General features: G+C 45.1%; 1 protein-coding gene across 4 annotated transcripts in view; it reads right to left on the bottom strand.

Moving 5' to 3' along the window:
- LOC121537911 (retinoic acid receptor gamma-A) overlaps positions 1–24,814 on the bottom strand; it is a 119,548-nt gene that overhangs the window by 37,845 nt on the left and 56,889 nt on the right. For 2 of the 4 annotated variants that reach the window (XM_041845562.2, XM_041845563.2), the window contains exon 1: positions 206–890. The exons of the other annotated variants lie outside the window; for them this stretch is intronic. In XM_041845562.2, coding sequence (XP_041701496.1) covers positions 206–350 — 145 coding nt within the window. In that variant the 5' untranslated portion in view covers positions 351–890. Of the gene's footprint in view, positions 1–205; positions 891–24,814 lie in introns of those variants that run through there. 4 annotated transcript variants of the gene reach the window in all.

Below are 24,814 nucleotides of genomic sequence, written 5' to 3'. Positions count from 1 at the left end.
CACACACACACACACACACACACACACACACACACACACAGGTCTCTAGCCCCTACAGCCCTGACAGTCAGCCCACTAGCAGAGCTGAGAGCAGTACAGCCTGTGGTAAACAAAAACCCCTCCACGGCCCACACTGAGTCCAATGCCAGCTAGCTCAGTGGGAGAGCATGACACAGGACATGCAAACAGGATGCCATTGACTTACATTGAACGCTGGCACTGCCGGTCCAGGCGAAGGGGTCCAACCCCGCGAAGAAGGGGCTCGCCTTCCGCAGCATGCACGCACCCCGGCTGGTGACATCATATAGCTGGCGTGGGCCCATCCCCAGAGCTTCCATACAGTCAAACATGGTGGTGCTTTCAACCTCCTTTTGCTGTTACTGTACCCCTCCCTAGTCCCTACCTCCTGAGAACACACAGCTTAACCCTGCTGCTGTAGCTACTTCCTGGAGTAGCTAGGTCACCTCACCGTAGTACAACAATAACAACAACAACAACAGTAGCAGCAGCAGTGAAGGTCCCAGTTCAAACCCCTCCTGTAGCTCTGATGTGTTGCTGCCTGCTGCTACCTTTTCCTTCGTTCCTTCCTTCCTTCCTTCTCTCTCCCTCTCTCTCTCTATCGCCTGTTCTCTCCTTTCCTGCTGGCACTTCTGTTTCTATTCCCCCTTTCCCTTCCCCTCAGCTGGAATGCAGGGCTGGTTCCTGCCTGGTTGTATCTGTAGCTGAATCTGCTGCTCTGAGCTCAGTGTTGCTCTATCGTCTCCCCCTGCCCTAGGGCGAGCTGCTCCCTGTCTGCTGTAACAGACCTAAATAACAGCTCCTTCTCTCACACACAGCTCTCTCTCTATCTCTCTTTCAGCTCTCTCTCTCTCTCACTGCTGCATCCCAGACACACACAGCACAGCGGAGTGAACCAACTGCCTCAGACTGAGAGAGAGAGGGGGTGGAGAGCGAGAGAGGGAGAGAGAGAGAGAGGACCCAGAGGGAGAGGGTGGAGAGAGAGAGGAGGAGGGAGGGGGAGAGGAGGGGAGGTGGCCAGAGCCCTGTGCTGCTAGGCTGGGACTGATTTGTTAAGAGGACAAAACTTTATTCCATTCTTCTCTCTCCTCTCTTTTTGTCCCCGGCTTTCTTTTGTGTTTCATATTTCAGCCCGAATGCAAACAAACACAACCCCTCCCCTCCTCTGCCCTATTCAGATCCCACTCTCCCTCTTGGTTCTCTCAATTTGTCTTTACACTGCACCTCCCCCATTTCCCCTGCAGTAAATATGAGACCCCTACTCCCTCCCTCCCCTCCCTCCCTCCCTCCCTTAGCCCCCGTCTCTAATCATAACCATATTAAAGTCTGGGCAGGCAGAGAGAAAGGCAGCCACAGAGATGGAGAGAGAGAGAGAAAATGAGAGAGAGATGGAGAGAGAGTCAGAGTCCCCAACCCTCCAGAGTCAGCCCCAACCCTCCAGAGTCAGACAGACAGAGACAGAGACAGACCGAGACAGAGACAGAGACAGAGACAGAGAGAGAGAGCGAGAGAGAGAGTAAGAGAGAGAGAGAGAGAGTAAGAGAGAGCGAGAGCGAGAGAGAGAGAGTAAGAGAGAGAGAGAGTAAGAGAGAGAGACAGAGAGAGAGAGAGAGCGAGAGATAGAGAGAGATAACATTGTGCTGAACCCAGAAACCAGATGCCAGGCTAAATCCTTTCCTTTTGTCTGTGTGTTCCAGGGAACAGAGAATGGGCAGGAGTGTTCAAACTCTCTCTCTCTCTCTCTCTCTCTCTCTCTCTCTCTCTCTCTCTCTCTCTCTCTCTCTCTCTCTCTCTCTCTCTCTCTCTCTCTCTCTCTCTCTCTCTCTCTCTCTCTCTCTCTCTCTCTCTCTCTCTCTCTCTCTTCAATTCAATATACTTTATTGACATGGCAAGTTAAATTACTTACATTGTCAAAGTATACATATAACAAAAATGGTGGGACCAACAGCAATAATAATAGTAGTAGTGGAAATTACCATCAACAGCAACTACAACAATATTAATGAGAATAACAATACATTAAAGCAATAGTAGTCGACCAGTCTCAACATGACTGAGAGGACACATGACATGGTATGAAAGCCAAAACAAAATAGGAAATATTATTGATATTACATTACACTTTTCACTGGCTGTCCCTCAGGTTGTGGCAGGAGGACACATATTTGGCTGCCAAAATTGCACATTTTGGCTTTTCACCCAATAAATATTTGATTTTTTCTTCCTCTTTTATAGTTTCAAATTCTTTGTACTGAATGATAATTTTGGGAAAGAAAGATTCTCTTAGGTCTGAGTATTTGTCACAGTGTAATAGGAAATGCAGCTCTGTCTCTACCTCTCCCCGGGGGCAGAGTGAGCACAGCCTGTCCTCTCTGGGCAGCCAGGTTTGCCTGTGACGACCAGTCTCTATAGCCAGGCTGTGCTCACTGAGTCTGTACCTAGTCATTGTTTTCCTCAGTTTTTTATCAGTCACGGTGGTCAGATAGTCTGCCACCATGTACTGTCTGTTTAGAGCCAAATAGCATTGAAGTTTACTTTGATTTTTTGTGGTATCTTTCCAATAGGTGATATATTTTTATTTTTGCTTTGTGATGATTTGGTTGGGCCAGATTTTCTGAGTGCTGTCCTGAGGCACTGTGAGGTTGGTTTTGGTTAGTGAACTGAGCCTCAGAACCAGCTGGCTGAGGGGACTCTTCTCTTGTTTCATCTCTTGACAAAGTATAGCTGTGTGATGGAATGTTTTGGGGTCACTTGTTTTTAGATGGTTGTAAAATTTGATGGCTCTTTTTTCTATTCGAATAAGGAGGGGGTATTGGCCCAATTCTGCTCTACATGCGTTATTTTGAGTTTTTCTTTGCACTTGCAATAGAGTCTTGCAAAACTCTGCATGCAGTATTTCGATTGGATGTTTGTCCCATTTGGTAAATTCAGTATTAGAGAGTTGACCCCAAACTACTTTGCTGCCATATAGAGCAATTGGTTCTATAACTGATTGGAAAAATTTGAGCCAGTTTCTAATTGGAATTTTGATTTTAATATTATTTTAATGGCATAGAATTCTCTTCTTGCTTTGTCTCTCAGCTCATTCACAGCCATCTGAAAGCTACCTGTGTTGCTGATATTTAGTCCTAGATACGTGTAATATTTGGTGTGTTCTAATAGAACTGTGTCCAAATAGAATTTATATTTGTCATCCTGATTTCCTGACCTTTTTTGGAATATCATTATATTCGGTTATTTTAGATTAACAGGGCCCAGGTCTGGCAGAACCTGTGCAGATGATCTAGATGCTGCTGTAACCCCTCCTTAGTGGGAGACAGTAGCACCAGGTCATCTGCGTACAGCAGACACTTGATTTCAGTGTTGTGTGGGGTGAGACCAGGTGCTGCTGATTCTTCTAATGTTTTTGCCAATTCATTAATGTAGATGTTAAATAGTGTTGGACTTATTGGGCAGCCCTGTTTCACTCCACGTCCCTGAGCGAAGAAGTCTGTTTGCTTTTTGCCGATTTTAACCGCACATTTGTTTTTAGTGTACATTGATTTAATAACATAATATGTTTTCCCTCCAATACCACTTTCTATTAGTTTATAAAAAAGACCTTCGTGCCAAATTGAATCAAATGCTTTCTTGAAGTCTACAAAACACGAGTAGATTTTGCCTTTGTTTTGGTTTACTTGTTTGTCAATTAGAGTGTGGAGGGTGTAAATGTGGTCTGTTGTACGATCATTTTTTACAAATCCAATCTGGCTTCTGCTTAGGACGTTGTATTCATCAAGGAAATGATGTAGTCTGCTGTTTATGATACTGCAGATAATTTTCCCCAAGTTGCTGTTAACGCAAATTTCTCTGTAATTATTTGGGTCAAATTTGTCTCCATTTTTATAAATTGGTGTGTTCAATCCTTGGTTCCAAATATCGGGGAAAATACCTGCAGTTAGCATAATGTTGAAGAGTTTGAGTATAGCCAATTTGAATTTGTTGTCTGTATATTTGATCATTTAAAATACCATCAGCACCACAGGCCTTTTTGGGTTGGAGAGTGCAAAGTTTTTCCAATAATTATTGTTCTGTAATTGTGGTATCCACAGGATTCTGATAGTCTTTGACTGCTGATTCAAGGATTTGTAATTTTTCTTGTATATCTTGTTGTTCTGGGCTTTTTGTTATATTGCTGTAGAGGTTCGCAAAGTGATTTCTCCACATATCCCCATTTTGGATAGCCAATTCCTCATTATGAGGTTTGTTTAATTTATTCCAATTCTCCCAGAAGTGGTTTGATTCTATGGATTCCTCAATTACATCCAGCTGATTCTAATGTGCTGTTCCTTTTTTGTTCTTAGGGTGTGTTTGTATTGCTTCAGTGTTTCCCCATATTGAAGGCGTATATTTTTGTTGTCTGGGTCTCTGTGTTTTTGATTAGATATTTTTCTCAATGACTTTCTTAGATTTTTGCAATCATTATCAAACCATTTTTCATTATCTATTCTTTTTGGTTTGCTCTTATGTTTCTTTAGATTAGCCAAGGAGGCTAATTTGTCAAATATAAAGTTTATGTTCCAAACGGCCAAATTTACACCTTCATCGCTGTAGGAGAATGTTAAGGCTAAAAAGTTGTCAAGGAGAGATTGTATTTTTTGGCTACTAATTCCTTTTTGGTAGATTTCTGTTCTGTTTGCACTCCATCTATAGGTCTGTTTAGTACCATGTAATTTATTGGGCCATGATGCTTCATGGTTGTGTTCTGCTCTTCTCAGATACACTGTGATTTTACTGTGGTCTGAGAGAGGTGTTAGTGGGCTGACTGTGAAGGCTCTGAGAGACTCTGGGTTGAGGTCAGTGATGAAGTAGTCTACAGTACTGCTGCCAAGAGATGAGCTGTAGGTGTACCTACCAAAAGAGTCCCCTCTTAGCCTACCATTAACTATGTACTGACCCAGTGTTCGACAGAGCTTCAGGAGCTGTACTCCTTTTTTGTTTTCACTTTGTCATAGTTGTTTCTGGGGGGGTATGTGGGGAGGGAAAGGTTGTTGCTTCCTGGTAGGTGTTTGTCCCCATGACTGTTAATAGTGTCTAGTTCTTCTGCTGTTCTAGCATTCAGGTCTCCACAGACCAGCACATTGCCTTGGGCCTGAAAGTGACTAATCTCCCCCTCTAGAATGGAGAAACTCTCTTCATTGAAGTAGGGTGACTCTGAAGGGGGAATGTATATAGCACAGAGAAAGACGTTTTTATCTGTTAAGATAGCCTCCTTGTTGATTTTAAGCCAGATAGAGAATTCTCCTGTTTTGATCATTTCGATTGAATTAGTTAGTTCAGATTTATATCATATTAGCTTTCCCCTGAGTCTCTGCCCTGTGTGATTCCTTTTAATTTGGTGAATGGTATGATTATCTCCCTATAACCTAGTGGAAAGCCAGTGGAAACATCACCTCTGCACCATGTTTCCTGTAGTACTACAATATCAACATCATCAATTTCTTTAAGGAAGTCTGGGTTTCTGCTCTTTAGCCCAAAAGCAGAGGACTTCTTTCCTTGTAAATGCCAACATGCAACATAAAAAGATTTCATAACTGTTTTTTCTTTACCTTCAAAATGAAATAAACACTCACAATCCAAGAATAATTATTAAAATAGGATTTTTCAATTAACTCTTATTATGCAAATGTAATTTGTTTATCATTTAAGATAGTATTTGTGTCATGCCACTTGGGTGGATGTAGTGTGAGGATGGTGGAGTTATTGTGCTCATCTTACCATGACCCTCGGCCTATCACATGTGAGCATAGTAGATTCAGCATTTGTTTGATGTCACTCATTTCGTTGGTGGGAGCTGGGCCAGTTGCTCCTCTCACAGCTTGTGCATAGCTCTGCCTGCCGGACTGTGGCTCCTCCAGGTGTGGGTCAGCGGTGGGGGGGAGGGGGGTGTTAGGCCTCGTCTGGGTGGGTCTGAAGCTGGGCTGGGGTGGTCTGTGCTGCACTGGCTGTGGTGGGCATTGAGGTTGGTGGTGCTGTGGTCGTGGCTGTGGGGTCCAGGGTGTTGGTCCAGGGTGTTGTCTCTATGATCTCGGGGGGGGTGGAGATTGCTCCGCTGTTCCTGGGTGGAGAGGTCGGGATGCGGTTTAAAGCGACGTCCTTGAGAGTCTTAGCAAGGATGGGGACTGCCTCCCTGTACAGGTGAACATGGTCATAGAGACAGTCCAGATCGAGGGTGGGATGGTGGGCCAGGCTGGCGTTTATTCTCTTGAGTCCATCTCTCTCTTGCTGAACTTCTTTCAGCTGTGTTGCAAGGCTGCTGTCCTGCTCTGTCCGCACCTTGGTTAGGAGCTCCTCTAATGTGTGGATGTCTGGTTGCTGTTTGCTCACACTCTCCCTGAGCAGGACCACCTCCCCCTCCAGTTTGGTGAACTCATCCCTCATGGCAGCCATGGTGGTGAGGAGGGCCTGAGCCTGCTCTGCACTGAGGGGGTCGCTCTCCTCCTGAGGCATATCCTCCACTATGGTTGGAAGAGCGGTGCTGGATGAGCCTTTTTGGGTGGGGATAGTGGGGGTGAGGGTGGTGCTGGTGGAGTTTGTCTTGTGGGAGGGCATGTCACTGGTGGTGTCCTTCTCTCTCTCTGCTCTCTCCTTAATATCTATTCTACAACGCCCGGAAACCTGCTCCTTTTTTTTCTGTACCCAATACACTAGAAGACCAGTACTTAAAGCCTTTAGCCGTATCCTTATTCTACTCCTCCTCTGTTCCTCTGGTGATGTAGAGGTTAACCCAGGCCCTGTAGCCCCCAGTATCACTCCTACTCCCCAGGCGTTATCATTTGTTGACTTCTGTAACCGTAAAAGCATTGGTTTCTTGCACGTTAACATCCGAAGCCTCCTCCCTAAGTTTGAGTTATTCACTGCGTTAGCACACTCCGCCAACCCTGATGTTCTAGCAGTGTCTGAATCCTGGCTTAGGAAGGCCACCAAAAATTCAGAAATGTCCATCCCCAACTACAACATTTTCCATCTCGATAGAACTGCCAAAGAGGGTGAGGTTGCAATCTACTGTAGAGATAGCCTGCAGAGCTCTATCGTACTATCCAGGTCTGTGCCCAAACAGTTTGAGCTTCTACTTCTAAAAATCCACCTTTCCAGAAATAAGTCTCTCACTGTTGCCGCTTGCTACAGACCCCCCTCAGCCCCGAGCTGTGCCCTGGACACCATATGTGAACTGATTGCCCCCCATCTATCCTAAGAGTTCGTACTGCTCGGTGACCTAAACTGGGATATGCTTAACACCCCGGCCAACCTACAATCTAAACTAGATGCCCTCAATCTCACACAAATTATCAACGAACATACCAGGTACAACCCTAAATCTGTAAACATGGGCACCCTCATAGATATCATCCAGACAAATTTACCCTCTAAATACACCTCCGCTGTCTTCAACCAGGATCTCAGTGATCACTGCCTTATTGCCTGCATCCGTAATGGGTCCACGGTCAAACGACCACCCCTCATCACTGTCAAACGCTCCCTAAAACACTTTAGCGAGCAGGCCTTTCTAATTGGCCTGGCCCGGGTATCCTGGATGGATATTGACCTCATTCCGTCAGTAGAGGATGCCTGGTTGTTCTTTAAAAGTGCTTTCCTCTCAATCTTAAATAAGCATGCCCCATTCAAAAAATTCAGAACTAAGAACAGATATAGCCCCTGGTTCTCCTCAGACTTGACTGCCCTTGACCAGCACAAAAACATCCTGTGGCGTACTGCATTAGCATCGAACAGTCCCTGTGATATGTAACTTTTCAGGGAAGTCAGGAACCAATATACACAATCAGTTAGGAAAGGAAAGGCTAGCTTTTTCAAACAGAAATTTGCATCCTGTAGCACTAACTCCAAAAGGTTTTGGGACACTGTAAAGTCCATGGAAAATAAGAGCACCTCCTCCCAACTGCCCACTGCTTTGAGGCCAGGAAACACTGTCACCACCGATAAATCTACAATAATCGAGAATTTCAACAAGCATTTTGCTACGGCTGGCCATGCTTTCCACCTGGCTACCACTACCCCGGCCACCAGCTCTGCACCCCCCGCTTCTCCTTCACACAAATTCAGACAGCTGATGTTCTGAAAGAGCTGAAAAATCTGGACCCCTACAAATCAGCTGTGCTAGACAATCTGGACCCTTTCTTTCTAAAATTAGCCACCGAAATTGTCGCGACCCCTATTTCTAGCCTGTTCTAGCCTGCTCTTTCATAACGTCTGAGATCCCCAGAGATTGGAAAGCTGCCGCGGTCATCCCCCTCTTCAAAGGGGTGACACTCTAGATCCAAACTGTTACAGACCTATATCCATCCTGCCCTGCCTTTCGAAAGTATTTGAAAGCCAAGTTAACAAACAGATCACCGACCATTTCGAATCCCACCGTACCTTCTCCGCTATGCAATCTGGTTTCCGAGCTGGTCATGGGTGCACCTCAGCCACGCTCAAGGTCCTAAACGATATTATAACCGCGATCGATAAAAGACAGTACTGCGAAGCCGTCTTCATCGACCTGGCCAAGGCTTTCGACTCTGTCAACCATCGCATTCTTATTGGCAGACTAAATAGCCTTGGTTTCTCTAATGACTGCCTCGCCTGGTTCACCAACTACTTCTCAGATAGAGTTCAATGTGTCAAATCGGAGGGCCTGTTGTCTGGACCTCTGGCCGTCTCTATGGGGGTGCCACAGGGTTCAATTCTCGGGCGACTCTATTCTCTGTGTATATCAATGATGTTGCTCTTGCTGCTGGTGAAGCTCGGATCCACCTCTATGCGGACGACACCATTTTGTATACATCTGGCCCTTCATTGGACACTGTGTTAACAAACCTCCAAACGAGCTTCAACGCCATACAACAGTCCTTCCGTAGCCTCCAACTGCTCTTAAACACTAGTAAAACTAAGTGCATGCTCTTCAACCGAACGCTGCTTGCACCCGCCCACCCGACTAGAATCACCACTCTCGACGGGTCTGACCTAGAGTATGTGGACAACTACAAATACCTAGGTGTCTGGTTAGACTGTAAACTCTCCTTCCAGACTCACATTAAGCATCTCCAATCAAAAGTTAGATCTAGAATCGGCTTCCTATTTCGCAACAAAGGCTGACTATCCTACCGATACTTGACTTCGGCGATGTCATTTACAAAATAGCTTCCAACACTCTACTCAGCAAATTGGATGTAGTCTATCACAGTGCCATCTGTTTTGTCACCAAAGCCCCATATACTACCCACTATTGTGACCTGTACGCTCTTGTTGGCTGGCCCTCACTACATATTTGTTGCCAAATCCACTGGCTCCAAGTCATCTATAAATCACTGCTGGGCAAATCCCAGTCTTACCTTAGATCACTGGTCACCATAGCAACACCCACCCGTAGTCTGCGCTCCAGCAGGTATATCTCACTGGTCATCCCCAAAGCCAACACCTCCTTTGGCCACCATTCCTTCCGGTTCTCTGCTGCCAATGACTGGAACGAACTGCAAAAATCTCTGAAGCTGGAGACTCTTATCTCCCTCATTAACTTTAAGCGTCAGTTGTCAGAGCAGCTTACCGATCACTGCACCTGTACACAGCCATTCTGAAATTAGCCCACCCAACTACCTCATCCCCATATTGTTATTTATTTTGCTAATTTTCACCCCAGTATCTCTATTTGCACATCATTTTTTGCACATCTATCATTCCAGTGTTAATACGAAATTGTAACTATTTTGCACTATGGCCTATTTATTGCCTTACCTCCATAACTTACTACATTCGCACACACTGTATATATATTTTCTGTTTTTTTTTTTTACTTTATGTTTTGTTTACCCCATATGTAACTCTGTGTTGTTGTTTTTATTGCACTGCTTTGCTTTATCTTGGCCAGGTCGCAGTTGTAAATGAGAAGTTGTTCTCAACTGGCTTACCTGGTTAAATAAAGGTGAAATATATATATATTTTTTTATGGTCTGAAAGTCTGTTTCAAACAGCCTAAGGTTACCTTGCACCATGACAGTCCCAGTCTTGTAGAGGTTGATTGTTATCATGGTGCTGTCAGGGTCGTCTGTCTCTTTGACTTTCAGCTTCCACCCATTACAGATTCCCTCTTTCTTTATGGATGGGTAGTGAGAGCAGACATTTGGCTGGTCAGTGAGAAAGATGAGATTACTCACATCACCGTTTTTGTAGAGGTCTGTGAAAAGTGTTTCTGGCCTCCCCTTTAGTAGTTTCTGTTTAAAAGCTTTCCTCGTTGTGTCATTTTTGGCCTCTGGGGGTAGAGAATGGAATCAGCGCTGAGGGGGAGTGGGGACATGGTGCCTGTGGGCTCTGCTACTACTGCTGCTGCTGCTCTGTTCTGCTGCAATGTTGCCATGGCAACCAGTTTTGTTTGTCTGCTGCTGTTGCTAGCTAGCTCCTGTTTAGCTCAAAAACCAGCAAAAATAGTGAAAACTCTTCACACACAAAAACAGAAGATATGTTTAAAGTTAGAGTCCGTGCTTCTTTTTGATTTACTCACTCAGTTTGGTCGTTTGATGTAGTTGTATTAACTCCCCTTGCTAGGTTTGTTCTAGCTCAATTATCTGGCTGGCTTGTTAGCCTGCTGGCTAGGTTTTTGTTGTGTAGCTAGCTAGCGAGAGTCAAAACGTCTTAATTTGAGGCGCAAAGTTACTTTTTTTTCTATTCTGATTTAATAGAGTTGTTGTTCATCACTTCTTGTCTTGAATTCTTTTTAGATTCGAGTGTTTTTCTCATTCTAAAAACAAACAAAAAACGGAAATAAATCAGGAGCTCATGTTGAGCATCTCTCTCTCTCTCTCTCTCTCTCTCTCTCTCTCTCTCCTTCTCGTTCTATTGTTCTCTTTCTCTCTCTCTTCTTTATCTCTCCCTCTCTCTCTGGCAGTGATTTAATCATGAAGAATGAGAGCTTGCATTGCTCAATCCCCTCTGTGCATTAAGTCAGATAAATACCCTCAATTCATACACGCACACACACACACACACACACACACACACACACACACACACACACACACACACACACACAAACTGTGAGCTTGACAGTGGACACACTCCTATGAAGCTCATCTGACCCCCTTCAAGTCAAAACAAACATTTAACTGAAGCTCGAAACATAACGAGAGACGTACCGAAATAAGAGAGGAAAATTAATATAAGCAGGGAATGTAACACTTTTTATGAAGTACATACAGTGCATTGGGAAAGTATTCAGACCCCTTCAATTTTTTCACATTTTGTTACGTTACAGCTTTATTCGAAAATTGATTACATTGTTTTTTCCTCATCAATCTACACACAATACCCCATAAAAAGCAAAAACATTTACATACTGTAAGTATTTTAGACCCTTTACTCAGTACTTTGTTGAAGCATCTTTAGCAGTGATTACAGCCTTGAGTCTTCTTGGGTATGACGCTACAAGCTTGGCACACATGTATTTGGGGAGTTTCTCCCATTCTTCTCTGCAGATCCTCTCAAGCTCTGTCAGGTTGGATGGGGAGTGTCGCTGTACAGCTATTTTCAGGTCTCTCCATAGATGTTCGATCAGGTTCAAGTCCGGGCTCTGGCTGGGCCACTCAAGGACATTCAGAGACTTGTCTCGAAGCCACTCCTGCATTATCTTGGCTATGTGCTTAGAGTCATTGTCCTGTTGGAAGGTGAACTTTCGCTCCAGTCTGAGGTCCTGAGCGCTCTGGAGCAGGTTTTCATCAATGATCTCTCTGTACTTTGCTCTGTTAATCTTTTCCTCGATCCTGACTAGTCTCCCTGTCCCCAAAGAATGATGCTGCCACAACCATGCTTCACCGTAGGGATGGTGCCAGGTTTCCTCCAGACGTGACGCTTGGCATTCAGGCCAAAGAGTTCAATCTTGGTTTCATCAGACCAGAGAATATTCTTTCTCATGGTCTGAGAGTCCTTTAGGTGCCTTTTGTCCAAGCGGGCTGTCATGTGCGTTTTACTGAGGAGTGGCTTGACCCTGGACAACACCCTGTCATTTTGCGCTAACATCAAAGCGGTGACCCGATCCTGCAGGTTCATGCTCTACAACATTTGCAGAGTACGACCCTACCTTACACAGAAAGCGGCACAGGTCCTAATCCAGGCACTTGTCATCTCCCGTCTGGATTACTGCAACTCGCTGTTGGCTGGGCTCCCTGCCTGTGCCATTAAACCCCTACAACTTATCCAGAACGCTGTAGCCCGTCTGCTGTTCAACCTTCCCAAGTTCTCTCATGTCACCCCGCTCCTCCGCACACTCCACTGGCTTCCAGTTGAGGCACGCATCTACTACAAGACCATGGTGCTTGCCTACGGAGCTGTGAGGGGAACGGCACCTCCTTACCTTCAGGCTCTGATCAGACCCTACACCCAAACGAGGGCACTACGTTCATCCACCTCTGGCCTGCTAGCCCACCTACCTCTACAGAAGCACAGTTCCCGCTCAGCCCAGTCAAAGTTATTCGCTGCTCTGGCACCCCAATGGTGGAACAAGCTCCCCCACGACGCCAGTACAGCGGAGTCACTGACCACCTTCCGGAGACACTTGAAACCCTACCTCTTTAAGGAATACCTGGAATAGTATAAAAGTAATCCTTCTACCACCCCCCAGTGGTTGTCCCACTGGCTATCATAAGTTGAATGCACCAATTTGTAAGTCGCTCTGGATAAGAGCATCTGCTAAATGACGTAAATGTAAACGTAAATGGCTTTCGTCTGGCCACTCTACCATAAAGGCATGATTGGTGGAGTGCTGCAGAGATGGTTGTCCTTCTGGAAGGTTCTCCCATCTCCACACAGGAACTCTGGAACTCTGTCAGAGTGACCATCGGGTTCTTGGTCACCTCCCTGACCAAGGAGGCCCTTCTCCCCCAATTGCTCTGTTTGGCCGGGCGGCCAGCTCTAGGAAGAGTCTTGGTGGTTCCAAACTTCTTCCATTTAAGAATGATGGAGGCCATCATGTGTTCTTGGGGACATTCAATGCTGCAGACATTTTTTGGTACCCTTCCCCAGATCTGTGCCTCGACACAATCCTGTCTCGGAGCTCTACGGACAATTCCTTCGACCTCATGGCTTGGTTTTTGCTCTGACATGCACTGCCAACTGTGGGACCCTATATAGACAGGAGTGTGCCTTTCCAAATCATGTCCAATCAATTGAATCTACCACAGGTGGACTCCAATCAAGTTGTAGAAACATCTTACAGATGATCAATGGAAACAGGAGGCACCTGAGCTCAATTTCGAGTCTCATAGCAAAGGGTCTGAATACTTATGTAAATAAGGTAAAAACCTGTTTCCACTTCGTCATTATGGGGTATTGTGTGTAGATTGATGATGAAAAAATGTAATTTAACCCATTTTAGAATAAGGCTGTAACATAACAAAATGTGGAAAAAGTGAAGGGGTCTGAATACTTTCTGAATGCACTGTACATATAATGCTTTAGGTCAGTGTTGCAACACATTTTAAGTGTATCATAAGGCATTATAAAGGACTTTATAAAGCATTGTACTGTACTTATGTACGTCATAGAAAGTATTACCAAAATACTAATATGAACATGGAAGAAGAAGAAGAAGAAGAAGAAGAAGAAGAAGAAGAAGAAGAAGAAGAAGAAGAAGAAGAAGAAGAAGAAGAAGAAGAAGAAGAAGAAGAAGAAGAAGAAGAAGAAGAAGAAGAAGAAGAAGAAGAAGAAGACGAAGAAGAAGAAGAAGAAGAAGAAGAAGAAGAAGTAGAAGAAGTAGAAGAAGAAGAAGAAGAAGAAGAAGAAGAAGAAGAAGAAGAAGAAGAAGAAGAAGAAGAAGAAGAAGAAGAAGAAGAAGAAGAAGAAGAAGAAGATATTTATATAAAGTCACTAATAGAAGATGTGTCATCCTGCAACAATTGAAAGGTAAGTACACAGACACACAAGTCAAGAATAGTGCCTTACATCCGAAACCACCCGTTCACATTCTTTACTGGGAGATTCATCGTCCCTTCACCTCACTACAGCTTTCTTCCCTTATAGCTTTCAAAGACACCATGCAACCCTGCTCTACAAACAGAATGCTTTACATTCAAAGCCTATGGTCCAAATGGAACCATATTCCCTATATAGTGCACTACTTTTGACCAGAGACAAGGTCAAAAGTAGTGCACTATATAGACCATATGGTGACATTTGGGATACAGATAAAGTGATGTGTAGTGAATCAATAGCCTATCTATAATCCATAAATAAGACTGACACTGGTTCAACTGTTGACCAGTAGACAGACACTGGCTGGTTGTCCCATAAAACAAATATCTGAATACAATACAATGGGAGGAGGAGGAGGAGGGATTCACCATAGAATGTGCTCCGGCTCTGTGCCCTCCCTACCTGCTGACCATCCATCTCCCCCCGTCAGACTGGTGGAAGTGGTACGACCCATCAGGCAGCAACAACACCATTTCCTGTCAATCTGTGCTGCATGGCTGGCTGGCTGGCTGGGCTCTCTCCATAAACACACAAACACACACTGCCTGGGCTGTCTCACATGCGCACACACACACATATACGGAAACACGTACGCGCACACACAACATGTGCGTGCAAACACACACGCGTACGCCAACACATATGTACACACGCTCACACACACACACACAGAAGGGGTATCAGGAATGATATTGATTAAATTGTTCATTGATTTAAAACCTTCTTCCATATTTGGAGGTATCATTTATTTTCTTAAGTTGGCAGGATGCGAGGACACACACACACACAGCCAGAGCAGAGAGCCTGAGCACAGACACACACACGCAGACAAACACATTCACACACACATACACACACACTCTCTTTAATAGCCTTTTTGTTGCAGTAGCAAACAGTTAAGAACATCAGTAGTTTTTGTCTCTTTCTTCATATAATTGTCATGTTATAAAGCAGGAGAGTTTATGACAGGAACTAGAGAACAGTAGGGTGGTGATAGCGTAGAGGAGTTCTCTTCAAATATACATGAAGGAACCTACACTTCTACAGGACACAACGCTAAGGCTGCAGTCAATACATAACCTATATGTTTTCTAGTAGTTTCATTTTACAGACATTCTTAGAGTTTGAAAGGTTACGTGTTTGAATGTCATTACGGACAACTTTAGCATTTTAGCTAATTAGCAACTTTTCAAGTGCTTACTACTTTTTAGCTACTTTGCAACTACTTAGCATGTTAGCTAACCCTTCCTCTAACCCTAACCTTAACCTAAAACCTTAACCCTAACCTTAACCCCTAACCCTAAACCCTAGCACATATTATACATTTAGGACATTTGTAGCATATTGTACGTTTGCAAATTCGTAACATATCATGCACATTGTAATTCGTAACATATCATACAAAATGGATGATGGACATCCACAAATTAATACATACAGTACCATGTGAAACGTAACATATCATACTAAATGGATTGTCTCGGATTTACATACAGAATAATACAAAATCCTCTGAGACAGGTTGGTCAAACAGGCAGAAACATGCCGAACCATCCACATATCTGAGGGTTGACGCTGACTAAAATCATGTTGTTATCTATGAAATAATTAAATACTATATGTAGTCATCCCCACCACACTTGTTAACCACTCTTATTGAGTACATTTGATTTACAGACTCTCTCTAACTCTCTCCCACTTTGACATTTCTTACACTGTGTTTTGAGCTCATCATTTAGACCAATAACACTGACTTCTCCATTTATTGAATCTACACAAAGTTATTAAAACTAAGTGAAGTTCTATAGTGGCATCTCTCTCTCACTCTCTCTCTCTAACTCTCTCTCTAACTCTCTCTCTCTCTCTCTCTCTGCAGTGCTTTTGGACATGTAATACTTACATACTCTGTATACTGCTTGTGACCCAGGCCAGGTCCCTGCCTGCCTCCTCCCCTTCCTTCCCTGTCCACTGAGCCTGAACTCTACAACAAACCCCCACTGGGCCACTAACTTCCCCAAAACGTCTCCTGCCTTCCCTCCTCCCTCTCCGTCTCTGTTTGACTCTCTCTCCTTAATGTCCTCTTTTCTTTTCCTTGGTTCTTTCAAACTCTCTCCATGTTTTGTCAAAGTTGTTATTACTCTACTCCCTGTATCTTATTGTACAGTTTGTTAGTGTTCTCTGGTTGCTTTTCTTTTTTGTTCTTGTTTTCCTTTTCAATTAATTCTCCTATGAATTCTCACCTGCTCTTTCATCATGCTTTGTGACAGAACAACATTCTAAGAACTTTCTAGGAAACTCCCACCTTTCTCATCTCCCTCCCCTCAATGAATCAACTGTCATTATACACGCTTAAATAAGTTCTCTCTCTCTCTCTCTCTCTCTCTCTCTCTCTCTCTCTCTCTCTCTCTCTCTCTCTCTCTCTCTCTCTCTCTCTCTCTCTCTCTCTCTCTCTCTCTCTCTCTCTCTCTCTCTCTCTCTCTCTCTCTCTCTCTCTCTCTCTCTCGCTCTAATCAAACCCCTACGGTAGTATTGCCAGGGAGACTACATGCTGTAAGCTTTACTTGACACTAGAGGTGAATCAGGTTTTACTACTGTTCGCCATTTTGATGTGAAATATAGATAAGACCTATACAACACATTGTTGCTACTTCCTCTGTCCTCAAGGCATACAGTCATTCCTTACAGGGTTCCTGGGCTTATAAGCAAGACTTGGCATGGTGATATTGGAAGGAATGCCTAGCTGATGTGAGCAGTGTGTGGATGTGCTGAAACAGATTGCCAGTGATGACAGAGACATATAACACTGCTCCAGCCCTCCCTCCCTCCACAGCTAGCTAGCTAGCTAGCTTCAGGTTACCAACACACACATATGCCCACAGTTCACACACACACACACAATCCAGGCTACATCCTCTCTAGGTCTCTAGGACATAACCTTTCCTGCTGACACACTCACACGGACACACATAATACACAAATGTACACCGATAATACACTCATAATGGGCTACTAGTACTACAGTGGCTACATACTGTAGATGGAAACTCATCCACCAATCCAGACAGAAACCCATTGACAGTACATGAGGTGTGTGTTTGTTCAGTTCTATCATCATTGAACGATCCTATCGTGCCATCGCCAGTCCATCCAACCATCATCGCCATCAACCTCGAGCGGCATCTCCTATACTCATAGGAAAAAGGGTTCCAAAAGGGTTCTTCGGCTGTCCCCATAGGAGAACCCTTTTTGGTTCCAGGTAGAACCCTTTTTGGTTCCAGGTAGAACCGTCTGTGGAAAGGGTTCTACACGGAACGCAAAAGAGTTCTACCTGGAACCAAAAATAGTTATTCAAAGGGTTCTCCTATGGGGACAGCCGAAGAACACTTTTAGGTTGTAGATAGTGCCTTCATGTTCAGTTCTGAAGAGACATGTCATCTTATCCACACATTCATCTGACTATACATCTCCCCTGGATGACTCAGCTTTCACTCTGGGGAGACAAGATAGGATGTGTCCCAAATGGCACCCTATTCCCTGTAGTGCACTACTTTTGACCAGAACCATATGGCCCCTGGACAAAAGTAGTGCACTATATAGGGAATAGGGTGCCATTTGGGACATAGCCCTTGTTTCAACCTCTGTGTTCCTCTCTGTTCACATGCTTGTCCCACAAAAGCCTGAACATAACTACTTTTCAGAACATTATCAGACTTGGCCATCTTTCAAGTGAGGTCTTTTTCTCTCTCTGTCTCTCTATCTCCATTCTGTCATGACTTTTTGCTACCCGTGTTTTGCACACACAAAACAATATTTAGTTGGCTGGCCCAAAAAATCACCCACAAAGCCCCGCCCACCCATAGTGTGCCCTCCAACGTCTTCTCCCAAGCCCCTCCCCCTTTTCCATTGCCCAGTCGTCGTTCTGCACGTGCCCAGTATGAAGCACACAGACCCCTCCCCCTTTTTAAGAGTGTCTGTGGTCTCTTCTCTCCAGTAGAGTTACAGTACAGTCTGTGGTCTCTTCTCTCCAGTAGAGTACAGTACAGTCTGTGGTCTCTTCTCTCCAGTAGAGTACAGTACAGTCTGTGGTCTCTTCTCTCCAGTAGAGTACAGGACAGTCTGTGGTCTCTTCTCTCCAGTAGAGTACAGTACAGTCTGTGGTCTCTGCTGCTTCTCTCTCTCTCACCAGCACTGCCACCTGAACCCCAACCACTTTCCATGAACGCACCACACACTACACTAAAGACCTCAGCAACACACACACACACACAGGCGCCCAAGCACGCACACTATATAACACGTAGCCCTCCTACCTCAGCACTTTCCTGAACTGTGTGCACTTGGCTCGTTCTGGTCAAGAGGGTTTAACAGAGGAAATCCAAGGTGGACGACAGAGGGAGAGGGAGAGGGAGAGGGAGAGAGAGAGAGAGAGAGAGAGAGAGAGAGAGAGAGAGAGAGAGAGAGAGAGAGAGAGAGAGAGAGAGAGAGTTAGGAGTGTAAGCCTTCAGGGTTGAGGGATAGCATCGGAGGACGAGTTATTCTGATATTCCATTTGTTACCAATTGTACCAAAACTCCCTCTCAGTCTCACTGAGCACTTAATTGTCTGGAAAAGATAGTGCATGGCATGTTCTTTTTCTTTCCATGTTGAGTCTGGCCCAGTTTTCTTGTGAAAAATAGAACAAAGCCATGTGAGCGGAATCGATTTCCAGAAACTAGCTGAGCCTTTCTGAGCTGTCATCCAGAGACCAGTGTCGCCTGGGGAGACCAGAAAGAGAACGAGAGCGAGAGCGAGAGAGAGAGAGAGAGAGAGAGAGAGAGAGAGAGAGAGAGAGAGAGAGAGAGAGAGAGAGAGAGAGAGAGAGAGAGAGAGAGAGAGAGAGAGAGAGCAGAAAATGGAATGGGATGGCAGAAAGACAGGGCGGTTTATATTAAACCCATCAGATGCCCTGGTCACAGTGATAAGCCTGTAGACACTGGCCAAATAGGACAGCATTATAGAATACATACAGCACACAGGCTGTCATGGCACAGAGGCCTTGAGACTTGCTAAATTGGACAACACAGAATGTTCAGAACACAGATCACAGAACAAAGAACACAGTACACACCCAGTGGCACAGAGGCAACCCAATATCTACTGTCTTATAGAATGCATACATTGTCAATCGTCTTTCACAAGAGCTCCGTGCTGTTCATAATCTGTCCATTTGTACTCTCACACAATAGGACTAAACCACTGTTAATTTAGTATGTCCTTTAAATCCCCCTGAGTTATGTGAGTGACATGGAGGATTGACAGAGGAGAGAGATGGATTGGTTTTAACCAACTCAGACTGGACTTTCCTCCAGTCTGTCTGTCTCCCAGGCGGACCTGGGTTCAAATACTATTTGAAATCTTTCAAATACTAGCGTTTGTTCTACAGTATAGTCTCCCTGGAGTGCCAGGTGGGTGGGGTTTGCACTTTTAGGACTATACCATTGGTTCCATTGCACCAGATAAGGTATTATTAAAAATAGTATCTGAACCCAGGTCTGTTGCAGGGCCTTTCTGTTCAGCTGGTTTAAGAGGATAGAAAAAAACAACAGTGGAAATGGGAGATTGTTGTTTGTGCCTGGAAGGAAGTAGAAAGAGGAGTAATGGCCTTAGCTCATACATTTTCATTTACCATTCATAGCACACTCACGCTCTCATTTTCTGCCTCCCTCCGCCCCCCTCTCCGTCTCTCACTTGTGCGTGCACACACACACACCACATACCACATACCACCTCCACCAGTTGAGGGCTAGACTGAAACTCAACACTTAAAATGCAGATTTATAAAAAAAATAAGAATTAGGTACAATGTGCTGTTTGTGCTCTCCCCACTCCCCAGTAAAGAAACATTTCCTGCTCTATCCTTTTCTGTCTTGTTTTAATGTTCAGTTTTCCATTCCGTCTCGTACCACTTCCCACCAAAATGGCTCGTTTTCATAACTCCCTGAGCTCCCTAAGCCAACATGACCACGTTGTGTGTGTGTGTGTGTGTGTGTGTGTGTGTGTGTGTGTGTGTGTGTGTGTGTGTGTGTGTGTGTGTGTGTGTGTGTGTGTGTGTGTGTGTGTGTTTAAGAATGCAATGGTAAGGGTGTTTTTAATTATGTCACTCTGCATGAATATTTTTCCTGGAACATTTAAGTCCTTTTCACAGCCTGCTTGACTTAGTGGTCTCTCTGCGTGTGTGTATGTGTGTGTGTGTGTGTGTGTGTGTGTGTGTGTGTGTGTGTGTGTGTGTGTGTGTGTGTGTCTGCTCGTGGGCGTGTGTACATGTGAAACCCACTGTTGCATAAACAGGCTGTCAGTACCACCCTATTCCATCTGGGGCAGTGAAGAACAGACAGAGGGTCTTTTAGACAGACAAGTTAGAACAAGCACTTCATTCCATTCTATTAATACAATGCTTATTATTACAGACACCGCATCAAAGAACATGCACCTTGTACTTTCATACACCTTGGACTTTCATGCACCTTTCATACACCACAGAGAGAGACAACGAGAGAGGACAGAGAGAGAGGAGAGAGAGAAATGAAGACAGAGAGAGAGAGAGACGAAGAGGAGAGAGAGAGAGAGAGAGAGAGAGAGAGAGAGAGAGAGAGAGAGAGAGAGAGCGAGAGAGAGAGAGTTTATTTCACTTTTGTTTATTATCTATTTCTTTTGCTTTGGCAATATTAACATTTAAGGGCCAATAAAGCCCTTAAATTGAAATTGAATTGAGAGAAGAGATCGACTCCACCAAATTCTGCTAGACTACAGGCCGCCGAGAAAAAGGCCTTTGGTGGTGGTTCTCTCCATCCTACATCCGTGTCAACTAAAGGAAATGACTGACTAGCTTTTCAAAACATCCCCGTGCCTGTCCCAGGTCTTCAGACCTCCAGCTCTGATTGGTGAGAGCTTACAGAAGTGTTTCAGGACTCAATGCAGATGTTATCACACAGTAAGTGGCGGTAATGGGCCTCCAACTGTTTGTTTGAAGGGCTCCCATAATACCAGGGATCAACTGATAACAGACTCAGAGCTACTCTGCTCAGTGCTCTCTGCTCTGCTGAGTAGCGTGGTAGTATAGAAAACCGTCAAATTGTCTATTGGAGTTTTGCATACACACAGACATACGTAAGGAAAGGGCCTCCTGCACACATACACTAACACAGGCACACACACACTAACACAGGCACACACATTAACACAGTCACACACACTAACACAGGCACACACACTAACACAGGCACACACACTAACACAGGCACACACACCTCAGCCTCCAGAAGACCTGTTACTTAACCACCACACTTGTAGGTACGGTATCTCCAATCACAATAGAACATGGGAACCTGTCACATCATATCACATGTACAAGAAACAACGCCCCCCCCTCGCTCTCTCTCTGTGTGTAAAACAGGTATTTCCAAAAAGCCTGTGCCAACATCGCATCACCACGTCGACTGTGGGAGGAGGTGCTCCAACCTGTCGGCATAGCTACCTGCGTGAGCAGCATAGTGAACACCCAACACCCACAACAAAGGTAGGTAGGCAGGACCCTTTCACACAGCAATTAACCATGGAACTCCGAGATGGACAAAGAATGTGACGCAGCCCTTTAAAACACTACCTCCACACAGACACACACACAGACACACACACACAGACAGCTCTGACTACAATGAGCAGGCCTGTTAAGCCAACTAACTCCTGTTTGCATCCCAAACGGCACCCTATTCCCTATGTAGTGCATTACTTTTGACTAGGGCCCATAGGGATCTACCAGTGCCCATAGGGCTCTGGTCAAAAGTAGTGCATTATACAGTATAGAGAATATACCATTTGGGACTCACCCCTAGTCGGACAGGAGAAGAGAAGAAGAGGAAAGACAGGGCCGGGGAATGTTGGAATGTTTGTTCCAATGTTGGAATGTTGGAATGTTGGAATGTTTGTTGGAATGTTGGAATGTTGGAATGTTTGTTTGAATGTTGGAATGTTGGAATGTTTGTTTCAATGTTGGAATGTTGGAATGTTGGAATGTTGGAATGTTTGTTGGAATGTTGGAATGTTTGTTGGAATGTTGGAATGTTTGTTTGAATGTTGGAATGTTTGTTGGAATGTTGGAATATTTGTTGGAATGTTGGAATGTTAGTTTGAATGTTTGGATGTTTGAATGTTGGAATTTTGGAATGTTGGAATGTTTGTTGGAATGTTGGAATGTTTGTTTGAATGTTGGAATGTTTGTTGGAATGTTGGAATATTTGTTGGAATGTTGGAATGTTAGTTTGAATGTTTGGATGTTGGAATGTTGGAATGTTGGAATGTTTGTTGGAATGTTGAAATGTTGGAATGTTATAATGTTTGTTGGAATGTTGGAATGTTTGTTTGAATGTTGGAATATTTGTTTGAATGTTTGAATATTGGAATGTTGGAATGTTTGTTTGAATGTTTGAATGTTTGAATGTTTGAATGTTGGAATGTTGGAATGTTTGAATGAGAGGCTGCCTTTGTTTTCCACGCTAGCTAATGTTTTAAAAGGAAGGTATGAAAATGACTTGTCTGTGTGACTGTCTAGGCAGTGGGAGGGAGAAGATTGAACAATGTAAAGCTCCATGTTTAAACCCAGGTTAGTGCTAATTGTGACTGTGATCCTGACTTAACCTTTGATCCACAGTCACAGTTAAGCCCCAACACAGATACCGTACACTCTTAGACAAAAATGTGCTATCTAGAACATAAAAGGGTTATTTGGCTGTCCCCATAGGAGAACCCTTTGAAGAACCCTTTTTGGTTCCAGGTAGAACCCTTTTGAGTTCATGTAGAACCCTTTCCACAGAGGGTTCTACATGGAACCAAAAAGGGTTATCCTATGGGGACAGCCGAAGAACCCTTATTGAACCGTTTTTTCTAAGAGTGTATGTACCATACAACCCCTCACCCCCACAGTCATGATACTACCCTACAACCCCTCACCCCCACGGTCATGATACTACCTTACAACCCCTCACCCCCACGGTCCTGATACTACCTTACAACCCCTCACCCCCAATGTCCTGATACTACCTTACAACCCCTCACCCCCACTGTCCTGATACTACCTTACAACCCCTCACCCCCACTGTCCTGATACTACCTTACAACCCCTCACCCCCAATGTCCTGATACTACCTTACATCCCCTCACCCCCACAGTCATGACACTACCTTATAACCCCTCACCCCCCACAGTCATGATACTACCTTACAACCCCCTCACCCCCACGGTCTTGATACTACCCTACAACCCCTCACCCCCACGGTCCTGATACTACCTTACAACCCCTCACCCCCCACGGTCCTGATACTACCTTACAACCCCTCAACCCCACGGTCCTGATACTACCTTACAACCCCTCACCCCCACAGTCTTGATGCTACTTTACAACCCTTCACCCCCCACAGTCATGATACTACCTTACAACCCCTCACTCCACAGTCATGATACAACCCTACAACCCTCACCCCCACAGTCATGATACTACCTTACAACCCCTCACCCCCACGGTCTTGATACTACCCTACAACCCCTCACCCCCCACAGTCCTGATACTACCTTACAACCCCTCACCCCCACGGTCCTGATACTACCTTACAACTCCTCACCCCCCACGGTCCTGATAATACCTTACAACCCCTCACCCCCCACGTTTCTGATACTACCTTACAACCCTCACCCCCCACAGTCATGATACTACCCTACAACCCTCACCCCCACAGTCCTGATACTACCCTACAACCCCTCACCCCCACAGTCATGATACTACCCTACAACCCTCACCCCCACAGTCATGATACTACCCTACAACCCCTCACCCCCACTGTCATGATACTACCCTACAACCCCTCACCCCCACAGTCATGATACTACCCTACAACCCCTCACCCCCACAGTCATGATACTACTCTACAACCCCTCACCCCCACGGTCATGATACTACCCTTACAACCCCTCACCCCCCACTGTCATGATACTACCTTACAACCCCTCACCCCCACAGTCATGATACTACCCTACAACCCCTCACCCCCACGGTCATGATACTACCCTACAACCCCTCACCCCCACTGTCATGATACTACCTTACAACCCCTCACCCCCACAGTCATGATACTACCCTACAACCCCTCACCCCCACAGTCCTGATACTACCTTACAACCCCTCACCCCCACAGTCATGATAATACCTTACAACCCCTCACCCCCTATGGTGCTGATACTCCCTTACAACCCCTCACCCCCACGGTCATGATAATACCTTACAACCCCTCACCCCCACAGTCATGATGCTACCTTACAACCCTTCACCCCTCAGTCATGATACTACCTTACAACCCTCACCCACACAGTCCTGATACTACCTTACAACCCCCTCACCCCCACGGTCCTGATACTACCTTACAACCCCTCACCCCCACGGTCCTGATACTACCTTACAACCCCTCACCCCCACGGTTCTGATACTACCTTACAACCCTCACCCCCACGGTACTGATACTACCCTACAACCCCTCACCCCCACAGTCATGATACTACCCTACAACCCCTCATCCCCACAGTCATGATACTACCCTACAACCCTCACCCCCACTGTCATGACACTACCCTACAACCCCTCACCCCCACAGTCATGATACTACCCCTACAACCCTTCACCCCCCACAGTCATGATACTACCCTACAACCCCTCAACCCCACTGTCATGATACTACCTTACAACCCCTCACCCCCACAGTCCTGATACTACCTTACA

The sequence above is a fragment of the Coregonus clupeaformis genome, chromosome 24 (assembly GCF_020615455.1).
Source record: "Coregonus clupeaformis isolate EN_2021a chromosome 24, ASM2061545v1, whole genome shotgun sequence".
In the NCBI taxonomy this organism is placed as follows: Eukaryota; Metazoa; Chordata; class Actinopteri; order Salmoniformes; family Salmonidae; genus Coregonus; species Coregonus clupeaformis.
Note: the sequence above shows the minus strand (reverse complement) of the source record. Positions and strands in the feature narration are given on the sequence as shown.